The sequence below is a fragment of the Phaenicophaeus curvirostris genome, chromosome 1 (genome assembly GCF_032191515.1).
Source record: "Phaenicophaeus curvirostris isolate KB17595 chromosome 1, BPBGC_Pcur_1.0, whole genome shotgun sequence".
Classification (NCBI taxonomy): domain Eukaryota; kingdom Metazoa; phylum Chordata; class Aves; order Cuculiformes; family Cuculidae; genus Phaenicophaeus; species Phaenicophaeus curvirostris.
The window spans coordinates 42187049-42207391 of NC_091392.1; the positions used below are offsets into that span (position 1 = coordinate 42187049).

The 20343-nt window shown below is 47.2% G+C and overlaps 1 protein-coding gene across 8 annotated transcripts in view; it reads right to left on the reverse strand.

The window, feature by feature from the left end:
- The window catches only part of ZC3H7B (zinc finger CCCH-type containing 7B), a 49634-nt gene that overhangs the window by 17285 nt on the left and 12006 nt on the right, over nt 1-20343 (reverse strand). Inside the window, exons 6-16 of one of the 8 annotated variants that reach the window (XM_069854766.1) lie at nt 17602-17682; nt 15997-16053; nt 13915-13957; nt 9405-9664; nt 7915-8263; nt 7089-7198; nt 6061-6223; nt 5813-5974; nt 4752-4957; nt 3919-4019; nt 2816-2997 (exon numbers count right to left, since the gene is read on the reverse strand). In XM_069854766.1, coding sequence (XP_069710867.1) covers nt 2816-2997; nt 3919-4019; nt 4752-4957; nt 5813-5974; nt 6061-6223; nt 7089-7198; nt 7915-8263; nt 9405-9664; nt 13915-13957; nt 15997-16053; nt 17602-17682 — 1714 coding nt within the window. Of the gene's footprint in view, nt 1-2815; nt 2998-3918; nt 4020-4751; nt 4958-5812; nt 5975-6060; nt 6224-7088; nt 7202-7914; nt 8264-9404; nt 9665-13914; nt 13958-15996; nt 16057-17601; nt 17683-20343 lie in introns of all 8 variants that reach the window. The other 7 variants (XM_069854728.1, XM_069854718.1, XM_069854757.1 and 4 more) reach the window with 7 other exon arrangements.

The following is a 20343-nucleotide window of genomic DNA, read 5'->3' on the forward strand; positions in this document are numbered from 1 at the left end:
GAGAAAAGTATGGAAAAGTAGAAACCATCTGGTCAACACAAGGAGCCCGTTACCATAAAAGCCACGTTGTTTAAGCGTTATAAAGACCTGAGACAGCTGCCAAAACAAACTGAAGCAAGGATCTTGCAACAGCCAGCTACATGCAACAAGTGGGGTGGCTATGGACGGCCTTGATGCAGCACTGCCAGCACACAGAGGTTGCAAAATTGCTTGCTTTGCTTTTACCTACAGTTTTTATTATTGAAGTGAGGTGTTCCCCAGGCATGCCACATGAACACGATCTTTGATCTGGGAAGCAGCATGTTCCAGGTTCCAGAACTTAAGTGCCAGCAAACACAAGTTTTCATTTCAGCTTAGGCTGTTTCTAACCGGGTAAGTCACTGCATTCCTGACCTTGGTTTCCCCATCTGTGATTTCAGCTGTCCAGGCCGCTGCCAGGCAACAATACTGCTGTTTGTACAGGGCTTGGACAGGACGCAAAGCATTCAGGAAACTTTGCCATTCTTCAAGAACATTTGCTCAGGCTTCCAACATGGCAGCTGCTGCACAGCTGGTACTGCTCCCAGATCAGAGCTCTTTCTGGATTTTCTCCTTCTTAACCATTAATCCCAGGAGAAACTGCGTAGAGTTAGAAAAACTGCAACTCCCTCATTCCATGTCTGGGTATTCCAAAGCTGGACACAACACTGATCTGTACTTTGGGGACAAAAAGCTACAAAACTGGGAAAACCACAGCAAAGAGTTAACAACCTGCACTGGACCTGGCAGAGAAAGAGCCAAAGCAACCTCTGTCTTCTCCATTCTGGACACCTGCAAAGTGATCCTGGGGCTGTAAAACCAACAGAAGCAGCAGATACAGCTCTTGTCAGAAAACTAAATTTCAAATGAAGTTCTCAGTAACTGGCTTCCTTCTTCCAGTCCCAGAAATCTGAACTAACTCAACAATATGACCTAGGAATGTTGGGAAACAAACCCCTTCTCAAATATGAAAGGATGTTTTCCAATACACCAGCTGTCCAAAGCAGGGACTGTCCCAAAGAGATGATCTGGAGACCAAACGCCTCATGTGTTGATTACTTAAAACATTTCAGCATCTTTTGCAACATCATTAGTGAGGACAAAGACTCTGTGATTTCCATTGATGGAAGAAGACAGCAAGATATGTCTGTGAAAAGCCACAGTGGACAAGAAAACAGTCCTGCCTGTCCACATTTTCAGATCTTCAGAACCTTTACTCCACTAATACAATCCTTTGTCCTCTCTGTAAAAGCTCAAATAGCTCTGAAATGCAACAGCCCTCTGGTTTCAAGTGCAAGCTGCTATGAATTATGCCCCCCTCCTATTCTTGCTGAGCAAATGGTGCCCAAATCAAACTCTCTCCTCCAATGCTAAAGTATTCCCAGAGAATGGCAAGAACGATCTTTCATCTCTGTTTCCATGATGAGGGATACACTTAAAAGAGGGTAATAAACTACCACATGGAAGGCAGGCTAAAAGCCGAGAAAGGTGATGGCTCTCCTATTGTTGGAAAAGATGGGAATAAGCAGGATGCTTACTGACCACCTCTGCAGCTGAACTCATGTCTTGTTTCATCTCCTCAGCTTCCCCTTTGGAAGCTCCTTCTTCAAGTAAAGAAGGCAAGAGGCAAAAAAATCAATCTACTTCTTCTCCAGGCTAAAAAGGAAGGAACAGGGAGGGAAGGACAAAGGGAGCAAAGAAATTTTTCCTAAAAAAAAAAAAAAAACCCACCAAGAAAAATGAACTAACTATGAGATGAGCAAAACAAAAAGATGCTTGATTATTAAATGTGCTTGGATTACTACGGGCAGTATCGTAAGCACGTCGGGCAGCAATGATGGCCCATGGCTCACAGTGTCTTAGAAACTCTGGTGGTGTAATTATTTAATTCCCTGTGGTTATAGGTAAGTAGAGCCAAATAGGAAGAATAAAGGATGGCATTTGCCACAGTGTGTCACTTGTTCATTGCTGTCCTTCATGGGCCAAGCTAGGACAAGGACTTGACTGAACAACAGTGACAGATGCTTGAACGATAAATTAAAGTTGTTGCCCCAAATTACATCAAAGAATGGTAAGAAACATCCATAATGTGTTTACTCTCTCTGAAGTACTCCCGTTACTGGGCTGGGTACAGGACCTCATGGTAAAAAAAGAGATGTAGGTAGGACTGCAGAGGGACCAACATCTACCGATTAACAGGAGAGCAGCAAGAGAAACACTCCAACATGTCAGAGAAAGAGTGAAAGGACTGGAAGTACAGATGTGGCAGTCATTATATGAGTGACCTGAACATAATTTCTGCAACAGACTTTTGAGAGGCATGGCTCTTTGGGAAACATTGAGTGTTTTGTCATTTCCCACTGTTGGTGAATTTGTTTAGGAAAAACTGGAGAGGCACAGCCTTCCTGTATAAAATGTAACTACTCTGTCTCCTGTGCATGCTGCCACTCTCACCGCACCGGACACTCATTAAGAGACCTGATTGCTATTTAGGGTCTTGCATAGGATTTAAGCACCAGAACATTGCTGGGGATTCAGCCCTACCTAACCATTATTTCAACTTATGCAGCTGGTTCCAAGGGAAAGACTTCCTGGTCTGCAAATTACTGTAGCGCCTGTAAAGGACAAGGCCCAAATAAAGTCACAGAGCACCTTGGCCCTCTTCTCTGTGACCCTGAGGAGACAGAGGAAGTATATGTACAAGTGAGCAACACCTTTGCAGTGCTTCCAAAACATCACACACTGGAGGAAACTCGGGGGCACACACATCACCACCTCTGCACCAAGTCACTCTCACCTGAATATTGCTGCAGCAACCAGACCTTGAGCTCGATGAAACTGTGAGCGAAGTGGCAGCTGTCCTCACGCAGGCAGCCATAACGCACTTCATGTCGGCACACATCGAACTGGAAGTGCTCCTGGAACTGGCGGATCTTGGAGTATTTCAGGGAGGTGGAACGCACAATGTGGACCAGACACCTGCAGCCAGAGAAATACGAAACACCAGAGGACCAAATCTCTATCCTGTCCCCCTTAAATGTGACTTTCACACATTTGACTCGGTAGGCAAAGGACCCAGAAAATCACAGAATCATAGAATGGTTTGGGTTGGAAGGGACCTTAAAGAACATCCAGTTCCAAGCCCCTGAAATTGGCAGGGACACCTTCCACTGGATCAGGTTGCTTAAAGCCTCAACCAATCTGGCCTTGAACTCCTTCAGGGATGGGCCTTCCACAACTTCTCTAGACAACCTGGTCCAGTGCCTCACCACCCTCACAGTAAAAAATTTCTACCTAATATCTAATCTAATCTCCTCTCTTCCAGCTAAAAAGAGACAAAATCCCACTGGGAAAACCAAATCCCTGCCCTTCCACTCTGTATCAACCCTAAACAGCTATTCCCAGTCTTCTCAGCCCATGGGTGATGCCCTGCTCAAGCTCAGAGATCAGACATGTTTCAAAATATGCAGCAAAGATACTGACTCCCCTGGCTCAGCAAGTCCCCAGGTCTCAGGTTTCCAAGAACCAGAAGGGGTTGTATTACTGTACTTGACATGTTTTTTATACTTGTTTTCCTAAACATTCATTACCAGCCAGTCAGAGGCAGGATCCTGAGCTAGAGGATCTTCGGTTTGACCTTTACATAAAGGCCAAACTGAAAAGCAAATTAAGTCAATGGAAAAGTAAAGCTGACTCCAAAGGGCTTTGCTCATGCCCGAAATCCCTCAGCACCAGGAACAAACATGCAGGGAGAAGCATACAGTGCTATTCATCATGCTTTGAGCTGCCCTGTGATCGGAATCCATGGGGGAAAAAGAAAGAAAGAGACCAGGGCCCTGGAGTTAAACTGGCTGGACTTGTGAGAGATTGTTCCCATCAGCACAAAAAACATTCACTCACTTGTTGTCATGGAAACTGTGTTTGGCAGAAAGGTTGGAGCAGACAGATGGTGTGTCTTTGGTCCCTTTGCTGATAATCCGGGGTTTGCTGTCAAAGCAAATCTGAGGAGAGAAGAATTAGCATGCTGGTAAAAATCTTAGAGAGAAGTGAACCAGAGCCACTTCACTTGGAAGGGGAAGAAGAACCAGAGCCAGCCTATTCTAATGTTCAAAGTTAGAAGCAGCCTGGTGAAAACGTCGCGGTAGGGCTTTAAACTAAAGCAAGCAAACTTTTGGAAAAGCTTCCAAACAACATTTTTTGGCTTATTCTCAACAGTATTTTTCATTGTGGTTGGAAAAATTTTGGTCAGAGCCACATATTCTTTACCAGTTAGCCAACAGAGCAGGAACAAGGGGGAAATGACGGGGAGAAATAAAGAACAGCCACTTCACACAAGAGGAACATGTCCCTTTCCATTTACCACTGCCAGTATAGGGAACTCAGCTACACAGCATCAAGACGGTATATGCCAGTCCTTAACTGACCGACTCAGTGGCTCAGCAAAGACATCAAGTGGGAATTTGTGGCATTACGGAGTTCCCATTTCTAAAGCAGCCAGAGCTAAATTACAATTCAAAGCAACATCTCAAAACAGAGGAAGAGACAAATGGTCCTATGTGGCTGTGTGCACCTGGTTCAGCTGCAGAGCTAAGGAGGAAAACTAGCTCTCCTTCCTCCTACAAAGAGACATCCACTGCTCACTGCCTCACTGGGAGCAGGGCACTTGCTGGGACGTTTCAATACATACTGAGGAGAAAATGAAGGATGCCTGCGCCCTCCCACCATCTCTGTACCTCACAGAGGAAGGTGAAGATGCCCTGATGTTCCTTGAGGAGCTTGGCAATGGTAAGGCTGCTCTGCTTGATTCCCCCTAGCGGGTCAAAGAGGAGGTCACGGTTGAGGGTCCCCTTCCTCTCCTCCGTCCACACGTCGATCTCTTCCTGGTGGTACGCGAAGGTGCAGTTATCCCCGTACTTACAGTCCTGCTTGTTAAGCATATCTACAAAGCAACAAACAGCACACACCACCACACAGGGAGGGCGGCCCAGTCAGAAACTAAACTCTCTCTCGTCTCCTCCCACTGCCCACACCTCACAAGACGCTGAAAGCAAGAAAACACAGAGTTAAAGAAAACAGAGAAGACATCTTCCCCCCCAAATTTGTCTACACCGACATTCAGGAAAGCTAACGCAAACTATCGAATGATGACAACCTCAAGCAATGTCATCTTCCGTGGAACCTGCCTCAAAATGGAGTCCTGCCTTTAATTCAGACCCTGGCCAGGGACAGACCACGACTTAGCCAGCTCCTCTGAAAGCCAATTCAGATAAAGTTATCTTAGCAGCCCAGGACTAAGGAGCTCTGTATCTTGGCTCCCCAACTCACTAGGTACTAGTGACTACTAGTGACTACCTCAGTGATGAGTCCAGTCACATTGCCCTCACATTCAGAGGGATGGGCTGGAGCAAAGGAGCAGGCAGAGAGCGCTTCTCCCTAGGCAGAATCACAGCCCTGCCGTGGGGCTGCTGGGTCAGGTGGGACTAATGCAGGCACATGTACAGGAGGCAGGTTCTCAGCAAAGCCCATGTCAACAGGGCAGCTCCGAGCACTGGGCCGCACATAGCACCCCACTGTGCCTTTGTAACTCTGCTCCACCACTTTGACAGCTGCCTGCTCTTCACAGCACAGGAGCTCACTGCCTTGCATCGTATTGAGCCTCCTGGTCCATGGGCTGCTGATGGGACAGGAAGATCCCAAAAACATCATACCAACTGCAAGACCCCTCCCAACCTTCCCTGGCATGCACCATATAGCCCTTTCCCAGCCACCGACAGCCCCATCCCCTCCGGATCACCTTTGCACAGGTAATAGGATCCTACAAAGTTTGTTTTGGTTGGGCGAGGACGGATCCTCTTCCAGGTCTTGTCTTCCGAGTTCTTTAGCCTGCCCAGCAGGACGTCCCGCTTGCACTTGTGCTCCAAGCCTTCCCGATAGGTGTAATCGCCAGCCTTGGGCCCTGCAGGACAGAAGAACCCCATCACCCTTCAGAAAGGCAAATCCTAATCCAGGCCAGCACTCTGGGTGGCAGAGCAAACACAGCACCTGTTTTGGGGTAGCAGATATGACAGGCTTGTTTGAAGACATGAGTAGATGCCAGAGGGTTCTTCACCAGCAGGGCTGTGTTGGGCATTACTGGTTCCAGCTGGGACAGCAGGTGCTCGGTGACCTTGGGCCCAGCTGGGTGACTCACTCCACCAAGGCTGACCTGAGTGAAAACACATGTACCTCTCTTTTCAGCTCTGCAACCACATGAGTAAGAAACCTCCCTAACCCCTCGCCCTAGTCCAGCGTCTCAAAAACCCTTCTCATTTCCTCTCTCATTAAAATGTTCCCATCTGAAAGGACATTTCCAAAAGAGCTGCATGCAACTTTTCAAGGATAACGGTTCACTTCAAAGATGGGCCTCCTTCTCTCTTGGTAAGGGACCTCAGCTTTCTGTCACGAGCCACAGAACAAAATGCCCCCCTCACTCCTTCCCATTCCTTCATCACAAACGTATCACATCTGAAGACTTTCAAATCAATCCTATCTCAACCTGGGGAAAAAACAAACCCCCTGTAAGTGGTTTCAGGGAGCAGATTAGTCTGAGGACAGAGACTTTGCTTCACATTGAAGTTAACAGGGCTAGCAGATGTCAGGAACTTGAAAATAATTCTTGTTCCAAGCTTGCTGACCATAGATAACCCTCCCCGTTTTCTCCAAGACTGGAGACAAGGGACAGGAGCAGAACATTCTATCTGTAAAAACCTCCTGGCAGGGACAGAGAGGAGCAAAGCACCTCAGTAGTCTGAAGACAAAGTTGTCTTACTCTGCTCCATCCTTCAGCGTTACGTGGCTGCCAGATATAGTGGGACACTGGCCTCCCATGATACTCTGTTGATCCTATAACGTAGGTCACACCACTGTCACCTCTGCATTAAGCAGAGTTGCAGGCAAATATAAAGATGGAACAAAGGTTCTTCCTACAGACTGGAGGAATCTTTCCCTGCCTTGCCACAACGTGGGAGGCAACACTCACTGGCCAGGTTAAGAAGAGGGTCCCAAATTACCTACATCACCCAAGTCACTACTACCTTGGCTCCAGAGCACCTTGGGGCATCAGCACGGGGGAGCGGCTCACTCACCACGGGGGATGGTTTTTGGCTGCCAGGTTGGTGTCGTGGTTCCTGAGGGCTAGTTTCTTCTGGGCAAAAGAAGGGGAAAAGAGCCCCACAAAATAAAAATAATCATTTCACTTTCAGAGGCATTTCTGCTCACAAAAAGACAAACAAATGCATATTAAATCCATTTGCTTTATTTACATTATAATATTGTTGTACTTCTTCCCTAAACTACCTGTCTAAACCCTGGAAAAACTCCAGGAAAGACCTTCTTGTCCCCTTAAACCTCCTGAACCCAACTCTCTGCTGCTGAGCACTGGCATTCCCAGGATGGCAACTCCAAGGTAGCCCAGTGCTGAGGTGAATCTGAGCACTGGTGTGCAGTCTGTCCATTCTCTGCTCTTAAAATACTTTTGCTGCCAAGACTGCAATACTAGGGACAAGTCAGCCAAGAAGCTGCCTGCCTTTCCTCCTGGAACAGAAAGGGACTTACTTTTTGCCCACCATCTTCCACACTTTTACTCCTTGAGACATGAGACCACAGTGCCCCATGCAACAGGACACCCACTGCCCTGAATCCAGAGATGGGCAAGACCCACTCTGGCCTCTACCGTTCTTCCCAGCACAAGGTCCCATATCATCTAAAACAGCCACCAGGATTTTGCTCCAGTTACACTCCTGTTCTGCAGCAGCAGCAGACAGAGCTCCGTGACAGATGTCCTCAGCGATGAAGGAAATAATTTTAGCATGCATTCCCAGGGAAAACAGCACAAAACCCCATCAGGTCTGTACCTACCAACGGCAAAGGTATCCAAGGCATCCAGCGATCCTCTGCTTGTCCCAAAGGAGTCCAGGGCATCAAGCCGTGAGTCCGTGTAGGGGAGCAGATCCAGGGAATCCAGCGAATCTAAAGTGGAGCCACCACTTCCTCCCGGTGGGGCCTCGAAGGCATCCAGGACAGAGGAGGAGGAGAGTTGCTTGGTGGGATCCATCACGAGGCCGAAGGAGGCAGGCGGCAGTGGGGTGGAGACAGGGATGCTGGCAGTCACGACTGGGGGCAGCAGCGGAGTTCCCCCCGGAAAAACAGGGATCAACTGGGGCATCTCGGTTGGTAGGTTGGTAGGAATGGTGCCCTGGACCAGAGACTTCGGGGAATCGGGAAGAGAGAGGATAAACAGCACATTAGGAAGGAGGAGCAGACAATGAGTGAACACAGAGAACAACAGGCTCCCACTCGAAAGCATGATGTATTTATTATCTGAGGCAAAAGGATACCTGGGAGCTCCATCTGCCTGTAGACTTCTCAAAGACCTTCCTACCTACACCACACGCAGTGGTGGTCCCTGAGGAGGTGTTGGGCTACCTGAGCTCATCAGTCGTTAAGGCAGAGCCCTGTGCTGGGCACTTAAGCCACCTCAGGCTGAGAAACAGTGCAGCTGAGTGCATCAGTAGATCAGGTTGAGAGTTGGGGTTTTTCAGCCTGCAGAAGACAAGGCTCCACAGAGGCCTTATAGCGGCCTTCTAGTACTTAAACAGACGTACAGGAAAGATGAGGACAAGACTTTTTAGCAAGGCCTGTTGTGACAGTACAAGGAGCAACGGTTTTAAACTAAAGAGGGGTAGATTTAGACTGGATATGAGGAAGACATTTTTTACAATGAAGGTGGTGAAACACTGGAACAGGCTGTCCACGGAAGCAGAGGAGGCCCCATCCCTGGGAACAGAGTTTTTTTGACACAACAGGCATCCCGCATGAATATGATTATATTGCTTCCAGACCCAAGTTGGCTCACATAACATCAGCAACACTGGCAACTAAAATCCACCATAAGTATGAATGCAGATTGTCTCTACAGCTCCCAGACCTGTTCAAAGAGCTTAGGCTGAAGGCAGCCCACGCAAAATACAAGGAGATTAGAGTGTGGCCACTGTATAAAATATATCCATTATCCCTGCTTCAGCACACTCATTTCTACCCTCAGGCCTGCTTCAACTCCATGGATACCAGAGATCAGGGAGAAGGTGATGATGGGGGTAGACTATCTTGGGTACTTTTTGAGGGGCAGCTCCATGAAGTTGCACGCAGCAAAGCAGGCTTGGAGGTGGGCTCTTCAGATCCTCCCAAGCCAGTTGCAGAACAAAGGAAGGAATGAATTAAGTATTGCCAGAGGAAGAGCTAGGAGGACGAAGAGGCAGAAAGAGAAAGAGAAGCAGCACACATATCCACATGCTCCAGGGACCTATTTGGAACAAGAAGCAGAGGACCCATGCAGCACCCGCTCTTACTAGAGGGTATGGTGACCCTTCAGCAAGGGAGTCCAGGAGGGAGTCCAGTTCTTCCCCAATGATGTCCCCATCTGTGAAGTCCTCTGCGGTCTCAGGCTCTGGGAGGTACACGCAGTCTGGAGACGGGAGCAAGCTGGCAGCAGGGAGTGAGGTAGGCAAGCCCTTTGCATCCAAGTCAGAGGGCAAAGGGGCCAGCCCCTCGCTCACAGGGATGGAGACGGCCACAGGAGCTGGGAGGCACTGCAGGTCCACAGAGCAGTCTGCGATGGGGAGAAACAGAGCCAGTCATCCAGGAGAGCCTCTTGCCATGGGCAAGCAGAACACAGCCTGGCAAAACCAATATTGTACGACTCCACCAAATCACAAACACCAAGTATGCCAGTTTTCAGAGAGGAGGGTCTCTGCTGTGAAGAGTTCTTGCCCTTTGATTTTTCTTCTCAGTCTCCACTGGCTCACTGATAGCCAAAACATGTTCTAAGGGCCAGTGCCAGACTGCCCGCCAGGATTTGCAAGCACATATAGTAACCAGGAAGAACACAAACGCCATGGCTGAGCAGTTACTGAATTGACTATGGCCAGGACTAAAGGCCAGGGGCACATAGTCCAGTTTCTCTATAACCCACCACCTGATGTTTTCTGAAGTTCCTCACTAATGCATTTGGTAGAGATCACTCCCTTCTCTACTCCTTGGAGCTTTGATATTCCACCTGAAAACTTGCTTACTCGTACACACTCTCTAATAGCTCAGGCATCCCAAACAGCTGAAGATGAAAAAGCACGAGGTCCTGCTGGGAAGAAAATCAGAGACTGGTGCTCAGACGAGGTTGTGCTAAAAATGTGTCTCAAAAAAACCCTATCAGACTCACTCAGCTGTCCTTACTCAAGTAAATTCCCTGTACTTGAGTGCTCCCTGATGTCCACAGTGGGAGGTTGCTGCCCACACTCAACACCTCAGCAGCAAACATCCCCTTGGGAGCTTGTGTGAGCCAGGGTCAGGGCAGGAGAGAGGCAGTGATTTTCCCTAAGCCTTTCTTGCCTCTCCAGTACATTACTGAAAAGGTAAGACATTCCCATCATGCAATATAAACCTCTGTTAAGTGAAGTTAAGGTTACAAGCACGTATTCTTCAGAGAAGAGCATTTTATTGACCAGAAAATTAAAGGTTAAAAAAAAAAAAGTCAAATGTTAGGAATTCAGAAAATGCAGCGTTACATTTGCACTTCTCAAACCAAGCACCCAAACTACCTTAATTCTGCCCCTGTGCAGATGTCCTGGAATAAAAGAAAAGAAATAAGACAAAGATGCTACCTCTTCCATCCATGCAGCAGTAGCTGCGATGGTATAAGGCTATAAGCAAGGCAAAGTTTGGAAGGAGAGACAATAGCTTTTATTAGAAAGACTGGTAAGAGCGGGAAAGAAAGTAGACAAGCTTCCAAGAAACAGATCTTGATCCAGAGAAATCCTGCATCCTGCCTGTACAAGCTCTGCTCACTCAGTCCCCATGAGAACTCAGCCAAATCCTTCTACCTGGGACTGGGCGAGTGAGCCATGTTATTACCCTCTACACTGCACGGCTACTGACCAAGGGCTGTGTTGGTGCCTTTCTTACAGAGCTCAGCGAATCAGCAGTTCCTGCAAACTCCCAAGTCCTGAACAAAACAACAGCAGAGATGACACCCACACGCAGGCCCCCTTATCTCCCACCCCACCAGGTGCAAGCCACCACTCCCTGCAACTGCTCCTCCAGCATTTGTTGCGAACCATCCACACGGATGGGCCACAGCTGAAGGCACTTGCAAAGCACCCGACGACAAGCCAGGACCAAAGAGAGAAGGAGAGCAGGGGGCAAGGGACACAGGCAGGTTCTTCTCCACAACCTCATGCAGGCAATCAAAGGAAAGCACATGTTGTACCTTATGGTATCCAACACAGGTTTTCAGTGCTGTGGCTGGACACGTTCCCCACAGGCAGCAGCTCAAAGGCAGGCTGTGAACATCCTTAGTTTTGCAGCCATCCCTCAGATCAGGCTTGGCTCCAATCCCATGCCCCCTTTGTGATGACTTCTTCAGCTTATTCCCCTCCAGCGCGGGCCCCCCAGCCGCACTCAGGAGCCAGCCATCCAGCTTCCCTTGGTGCTGGCCTCATCGCTGGTAGCTCGGCCAGATTTCCCTCAGTACAAAGGGACGGCTTGTGCCTTCCCATTTTTCAGATGTTTAAATCTGGAGTACTGTCAAGAGCCCTCCAGGGGCCAACAAGAAGTTCAGGACACGCTGGAAGGGACAGGGACACACGCAGGAGGGAGCAAAAGAGGTCACAGTGACAGGGCCCCAAAGGATTCATAAGTTCAGACCTTCTCTGAGCAATGAAGAAGGCCCTCCAGTTCCCATTCAAGACTGAGAGGCAGAGGAAAGAGGCCCTCACACACCCTAAGAGGCCCAAAACCCTGAAAAGCTGAACGCATGACCAAAATGCAGAGAACAATATGGGACAGGCCCCACCACCCCCAAACTCAGTGGATGTGAAGGGCAAGGAGAATGGCAGGGACCAACAGGTTCTGCTACTTGCAAGGGGCAGAGGGGAGACCTCTGCTCCTCTCCTTGACCACCCAAACTCTGTCATTCCTTTAGCCACTTCCTCTCATTCTCCTCTGTCTTTTCCCCTACCCCTCCTTTCCCATTCCTGCTTTCCTCTGGACACTCCATCTGCTGACCTCACTCAGGAGTCACCATACCCACATCTCACATACTCTCCCTTCCAGAAAGCTCATGCACCTCCTGCATTCACCTCATGTTTACCCCATCTCAAAAAGACAAAACAGCCTTTTTTGATGAGCGGATCGCAGGCACACACCTGCCTCCATCTGATTTCCACCACTCCCATGACACCAAGCCCCACATATTATCGTCATTATAAGCTCAATTAAAGTCTTGTCCATCCGCTCCCCTGAACCAAGTCTCTCACAACATGTCCCCGACTTGGCAGCTTCTCTGGCCATACACCTGCCTGTCCCAGAGGGGCAAGGACAGTATTTTTAAAAGCCCTGCTTCTACCTCCACTTCCCTACAGCAGCGCTTCCCTGGTGCATTAGCTGGCCAAAGGCCATACTGAGTCAGATCTGAGCCATGACCTGCACAGGGCAGGGCTGAGTTAGACGACTTCAAGCAAATCGTGAGGGAAAGGGCTTCAGGAGTTCACATCTTAAAAATGAAACAAATAAACCCCTTGCTAATTGGAAGGTGGAAGATTTATATTAGATGTTAGGAAGAAATTCTGCACGATTAGAGGGGTGAGGCACTGGCCCAGGTTGCCCAGGGAAGCTGTGGCTGCCCCATCCCTGGAGGTGTTCAAGGCCGGGTTGGATGGGGCCTTGGGCAGCCTGATCTGGTGGGAGGTGTCCCTGCCCATGGCAGGGGGGGTGGAACTGGATGATCTTTAAGGTCCCTTCTAATCCAAACCATTCTATGATTCTAAAAACCACTCTGAATCTGAAACTCTCAAGGTACCAGAACCCACAGCCCTCCTGGTGGCACATTGCTCTCAGGGCAATGGATAACATGTAATTTCAGTGCTTTTGAAAAGATTTCCTAGCAGTGAAGGCTCTCTCTGCCTGAACTGCAGCAAAGGTGGCATGCTGCTCTTACGCCAAATCCCGATTAGATAAAGAGCTTACTGGATGCAGTCACTCTTTACTCTGCAGTAGGACTCCAGATCATTCTGGCACAGCAAGATAACGTGAAAACTCGCCTTAATTCACAGAACTACGTCTTATGATTGCATGTAGCATTCAGCTACTGAGCTGGCATTCAACAGAGAGCTAACGTTTTCCAAAGCACCCCAATAATGAAATTAGTCTCTTTGTAAGAGCAGTTGCTACTTGCATTGCTAAGTCTCCACACTTACCTTCACACACAGAGTTACTTCACAAAGGAACAAAAACTGATGTGCTCAGAGGCACAACTTCAATGTTCCAGCACATAACAAAGGGCAAAACACGCAGCAAGCCTTCCTACAAGGGCAGAGTTAAGGTCACTTGTTTCCCAGCATGAGAAAAGCAACCCTGTAGCCCTCCTTCTGCTCCTCCTGGGTGCCTAACCCTGAACACAGCTCTGCCTGGGTCCTTCCCAACTTCCTTTGTTTTAATTTCCCCCACTTCAATGTCTTGGAGGACCATACACACTCAAAGCAAACAGCCATCTACAAACTTAACTTCACTTTATCTGGACTGTTTTGGCTGGGAGAAGAGTTTCAGAAGCTTTGACAAAGCCCAGCTTTAAGGAAGCACAACTGGAGAGCTGTGTACCTCAGGAGATCCTTTTAATGCCCAGACATGTCTCTTACTGAGCCTGGACAAAAAGCTTTTCTGCAGAAAAACACTCCTGTTTCCCACCACCTTTTCCTCCTCCTAGTTACCAAAGCTTGAAGAGAGACAAATGGAGAACCTCTCAGGCCTGCCAGCCTAGTCAGATACTTTACCAGAGCCACAAAGATCAGAGAAGAGAGATGTCTTTACCTGTTTCGATGTCATCTATTGAACCCAATCCATTGGAAGTGGTCTGCAAAGAGGGTGAAGCAAAGGGAAGAGAAAAATAACACCAGAAATTCATCTTTAAAAAGATTTCACACTTCACAGATAAGACTCTTTACAACTCTTAAAACACCTCTGGCCCCTTCTTTTCCTTTATGGCCTCTTTCAGTGCAAGAGTAGTAAAAGTTTAAGAGGCCATTAATCCAAACAGCGTATTCATTTTCAACTGCACTGGTGGACAAACTCTAGTGCTGCAAAGGAATACCAGCCCTACACAATATCCAAGCATTTGAGCAAATCTGTACACAGAACAGCATTTTTCATGCATGGATGAGAACGCTGTGTCCCGAATCCCAGGACACATCCATCGGTCAGCCCCATGCAGTGATGAGATCAGATTAGCCTGATCTTACACAATGTTTCTTTTCTTAGTTCACATATTTTGCAATCTAACAACCACAAGCTTTTACAACAAACTCAAAACAGGAAAAGGTTTCCGCCAAGACAACTGCTGACTTGGAGCTCCAGGCAAGGAATAAAATAAGTCCCATATTTTACAGAAACATAAACAGAGGTAAGTATGCGTGCCTTCTGCTTAAACTTAAAGAGGAACAAGTAAAGCATTACTGCATCTGCTGCAATAGTTTTTGCAACTTGTAGTTTCTGCACTATTTCAATTTCTTGCTAAAGGAAAGATTTTCAAATTAACAACAACGCACAGCTATTACAGAAAGCTGACTGGTTCTCCTAGAACGATGTGAGGGCAAGACACTGAATGGTGGGAGGTAAATGAAATCTTTGGTATCCCTTCTTGTTGTACAAAACTTTGATTTAGAACAGCCCTGCAGAGAAGGATGTGGGGGTGCTCACTGATGAGAAGCTCAACATGAGTCAGCAATGTGTGCTTGCAGCCCAGAAGGCCAAGGTGATTCTGCCCCTCTGCTCCTCTCTCATGAGACCCCACCTGGAGTATTGTGTTCAGTTCTGGAAACCTTGACATAAGAAGAATATGGAACGGTAGAAACAGGTCCAGAGGAGGCCACAAAGATGATCAGAGGGCTGGGGCTGAGAGAGTTGGGGTTGTCCAGGCTGGAGAAGCGAAGGCTCCTGGGAGGCCTTATAGCAAACTTCCAGTACCTGAAGGGGCTACAGGAAAGCTGGGGCGGTGCTTTTTATAAGGGCATGGAGTGATAGGATGAGGGGGAATGGCTTTAAATTAGAAGGGGAAAGATGTAGACGAGACATTAGGAAGAAATCCTTCACAATGAGAATGGTGAGGCAGTGGCACAGGTTGCCCAGGGAAGCTGTGGCTGCTCCATCCCTGGAGGTGTTCAAGGCCAGGTTGGATGGGGCCTTGGGCAGCCTGATCTGGTGGCAGGTGTCCCTGCCCATGGCAGGGGGGTTGGAACTGCATGATCTTAAAGGTTCCTTCCAACCCAAAATATTCCATGATTCTATGATCCTATGCAAATGACAACTAGTATGCTCTGTTTGCCTTAGGGAGCAGTGTGAAGTACCAAATATCCTGTAAAAACACAAAGTATTTTGCTTTTTTTTTATTTTTGGCCAGCTGTAGAACAATGAAATTGGCAATTTCTTATATTTCAACTTAGTGTTTGCACAGTGCTCTACTCAAACTGAATCTCTCAGGTGTCAGGACAACACAAAGAACATAAACTGTGTAATTATCTTGCTCAGTACATCACATGATTTAATGGCTTAATGATTTTGTTTCATTTTTCAGCAACTGCACTTTCTGACTTTTACTTAGCATTGCCCTAACTATGTAAAAACTTGAAAACTGGAGCTTTTTTATAATGCAAGAGAGAGCAAACATGCACAATAACTAAGAAAAATAACCATATTCAGTGATCCAACTACTGACAGCAAAAATGTCACTGGAAATATTTCCAAAGAAATTAATTTCCTTAGCAATTTTCCTGAAAAATGGAGAACATTCACTAATACATCCTAAAAGACAGTTATAATTTTGCATGTAAATAAAATTGTGAAGTACTCTAACAGCACAGTCCACAAACAGTAAGAACAACAGCATGCAAACTCTACCTGGTTGGACAAATTCACTGACGTGCCATTACTGAGTAGTGAGAACGTTTCCAATTCCTGCTGCAAGGAAGAAAGAGGTCTTAGAGCACAGACAATCCATGAACACTTGTAAACTAGGTAAAGCTGGCTTACAATACTGTTTCCCTGGATTACAATATCGTTTCCCTTCAGGCACTGCCCATAAACTAAAACCCACCCCAAAAGGTGTATCACTGTGACTTAGGGGTACAGTTTTATGAACCCTGAAAGGGACATATATTTCTTCCGGGCACTTCCGAGCAAAACACCTAACATCCAACACACAGTCAGGAAGCAAAAAAATTCCCCGAGCAACAGAAGTCCTTGAGTTTTCATTAAGAAATTACTACTTTCGGAAGGCATTGCAGCACTGGAATGAAAGCTAGAACTCTATACAAGACATACCAAGGTGTTGTCAAATCACCAATCATTATATTTGAAATAATAAAAAGCATTTTGGAGTTTTTGTTTTTTATTTTTCTAACATACAGGTGGCTAAAACCCATCACAGTGACAAAAAGGAGGCAAGACCAACACTGTGAGCAGCTACAAAAAGTATTTCTGTGTAAAACTTCCCTGTTTTTTTCAGACAGATTCATTCCAGAAGGCTGAGAGCTGCTATAAGGGCGAGGGGACTTTAGGGGGCAGGCCAATCATATATGTGAGGTTGGTCAGAGAGAGGAATAAGATGGTTTAGGCAAATTTACTCCAAGGGCTCTCCGCAAATCAGATGCCCACCAGTCGCAACCATGCCCCTGTGGAGGTGGGACATACTGGGTGTTTAACACATCGCTGTACACAGGGCTGGGGATGTGAGTGTAAGACTCGGCTACTCGCTAATGCTCCCTACTCCTGAAAACGGATCCTGGGTTTTTACATGATCAAGGCAGCTTTATCCAAGAGTACTAGCAGTGGCCTAACGCCCTCTAGCTCCATCCCAGGGTACACATTTAATTACCAACAGTACTCAGGTTACAGTAGCACTTTCTTGTAGAGTCAGTTATGGACTCAGACACTAGGGTCAATTTATTGGATCCACAACTTGTTTTTTGCTGCCTTCATTCCTAGCACGTGACCAGATATGTACTTGTCATTTTCTCAAAGCACAAGCTTTTCCCCCACCATGAGGAAGGAGCACGTCTAAATACAGGGCAAGAACCCCTCATGACCTATTGCACTGCAAAACCAGACAATCCTCTGATGCAGCAGAAGATTCACTCTTCTCATCCCGTAATAGGGAAAAGACTGCGATGCAAAACCTCCTTTGGGATCAGATGCCCCTCTCCTCTCAAAACCACAGGCTCCCAGCACATAAGAAGCTTCTCCTGTAGCACCAGCCCAGCTCTGCTTGGCTTAGCTGGGGACACAAGAAAGATCCCAGCAGTAGACACAGAGCAGCATTGGGGTTAGAAATGGATCGAAGCAAAGTGAGTCAGAGGGTCAGGACAAAGAGGGCATCCATTGGCCTGCTAGAAGGATCACACGGTAGTGTTTGCGCGTCTATAGCTGCACAGCAGCATCTACCACTTCTGCAAAAGTACACCTGAAAGAGCTGAAGAAGAGTCTCTAAGAAAAAAAAAGTCATACCTGAGGTCTTTTGTATGCTTTTCGAACCCTCAGTCCCAGCTTCTGGGCCAACTCTTGTCCCAGCTGTGTGACACTTTCATCCTGGGGACAAAACCCATTGTTAGGACACTTTCAGTTTTGCCTTTGCAGCACACACAATGAAACAAATGCAGTTTCCCAGCCAGGGCTGTGGCAAGAAGCCTCACGTGTAGACAGCAGCAAGTGGACAACTGCCAGGGCAACCCTAGGGTAGTCTATGCAGACTTGAGTGCTCACATCATCCAGTCCTGTTCAGATACTGAGGTTGCACCAGGGCCTTCCCCCACACTCCTCTGATACTGCAGAAAATCAGAATCAAGTGTCAGCTTACAAGAAAGCACCTACTGTTCAAAAGCAAGGTTCAAAAGTCCTGCTGGCAAGATGGCTGAAGGAGCTGCCAAGGCTGGCTGCTAGCAGTCTTCGTGCTGGGGCCTCCTGACAGAGCTTCCACAAGGTCCCCATGCCTGAGAAGAAGGACCCTGCATGCCTTCCTGCATGCACAGCCTCTATGCTTTCCCTCTCCACCAGCCACAGAGCTAGTAATCAGGTTTGATATGCACACAGTATTCACCAGCCTGTTTTGCTTGTTTGTTGTTTTTAAAACTGAAACCAAGTCTCAGTTTCCGACGTACTAGCTACAAGGCATTTTCAGTGTCTGCAGCCTCAGCTTAGTCCAGCAGATACTTCTGCTTTCCCTCCCCCATGTCATGAACCAACCTCCCTGCTCGCTCCCCAGGGCCACTCACACACCACTGGGGGCTTCAGACAAAGTTCTGGGCTGTGCTCTATTCCCCTGCTCCATCCTCTCCAGTTCTGCCTGGACTAACAACCTGCCACAGCCCTCTTCACTCATTTATCACCAGCAACTCTTTCCTTCTGCTTTCCTCTCTCTCCCTGTTTGCAAAAACACCAGAGTACTTTAACAGTTTCTTCAAAGAAGAAAAAAACACCTGCCCAACCTATTGTGATACCCCTCCTTAATTTCCTCCAACATTTCCTCTTTCACCTCCAACCTCTTATCTCTACTTGCCATGCTGGTTCTTCCCCACCTCCTTCTCCCTGCAGGTTCATTCTTTCCCTTCCAACCCTTCACCAGCCTCCAGTTCTTCCAGCCCACGGTATCAGGAAGTTTTCCTTTCTATTCAGAGTGCCACTTTTTGACTGTACTTGCTCCCCTACACTCTTAGTTAGATATTAGGAAAAATTTCTTCACCAGAAGGGTTCTCAGCTACTGGCAAGGGCTGCCCAGGGAAGTGGTTGAGTCACCACCCCTGGAGGTGTTTAAAAAGACAGGTAGATGAGGTACTCAGGTATATGGTTTAGTACTGAGCAGGTATAGGTGGACTCAATGATCTCAGAGGTCTTTTCCAACCAAACAATTCTATGATTCAATATCAGTCTTGTGACCGTCTTCTCTGAAGTCAGTGAAGTCAAAATGTAGAGTATTTTCTCTTCTCTCTCCATCTTACAACCCCTCAAGACACACTTTCTCCTGAAACTGCCCCCACACCCTCCAGAGACCTCTTCTTGGTCAAATCTCACGGTCACTGCTCCTTCCTCACTCTTTTCCACCTCTCAGATCTTTCTAACACCAATTAAATTTCCATTGCTGTTGCCTCTGGTGATTCTGCCTTTCCAAACACTGCCTCAGGTGTCTTATAAAGTCTGCCATTTTCCTGCTCCCTGTACAAAAACTCACCAGAAAGACCTCTGACGTAATTTTTTTTTCATTGATCTCGTACTCATACCTACCAGGTTTACCCTATCCAAGTCCACTGCCAAATGAAACTCCAAGATGTCTTCTCAGATTCCTGGACAAGATCAAGAATTTACTTCTCAAGACTGCCTCCAATTCCCTTCCCAACAACATGCAGTTAATTATTGTCCTTCTTGTCAACAGGCCTGAGGTTTTGGGGGTGAGTGGGTATTTGTTCGTTATCACCACAAGAACTTCCTTTAGCTTTCCCTTCCCCCAGTCAAATGCCACCCTCAGGCACTTACTACTTCCCACCTACATGAGGAGATGTTCAACAAGGGCATGCAACGTGCTCTCCTCCAGAACCCTAAAAAAGACCCATGTCATACCAAAAAAAGCAGTCTACAGAGGAGTGTCAACCTCATCACCTTGGGAACCTCTGCAAACCATCAGCACTGAGTATCTGCACCCAGAAACAAGTTAACTCTGTGAGACAGCGAGTCAACTACATGTCAGATCCTTCATTACCAGAAGTTTAAACACATGCTCTGCTTTGACCACAACAAAGTTCTCAGCTATTACAGCAAAGCAAGCTGGAAGTACTGCGTGTTCCAGAGGCTTAGCAGCTGGTGTAATGGAAACAAGAGTGCGATGACAGATAGCACGACTTGCCTTTGATGCAGAGGTGGCCTATAGTTTCTGTTAATCGGGTTATAAGGTAATGGGGTATCTTAATCTACAAGACTGAACTGTTTAGAATAGGGAATGCAGATCGATATGGAGTTTCTAAGGCTGAACTTTCCTGCCATAGAGAAGTTTGATAGTGTTTGTAGACCATGGTGATTGTAATGATAATAGTGGTTTTAAGCTGAAAGAAGGGATATTTAGATCAGATATTAGGAAGAAATCTTGTACTGTGAGGATGGTGAGGCTCCAGACCAGGTTGCCCAAAGAAGACATGGCTGCCCCATCCCTGGAGGTGTTCAAGACCAGGCTGGATGAGGCTTTGAGCAAACTGATCCAGTGTG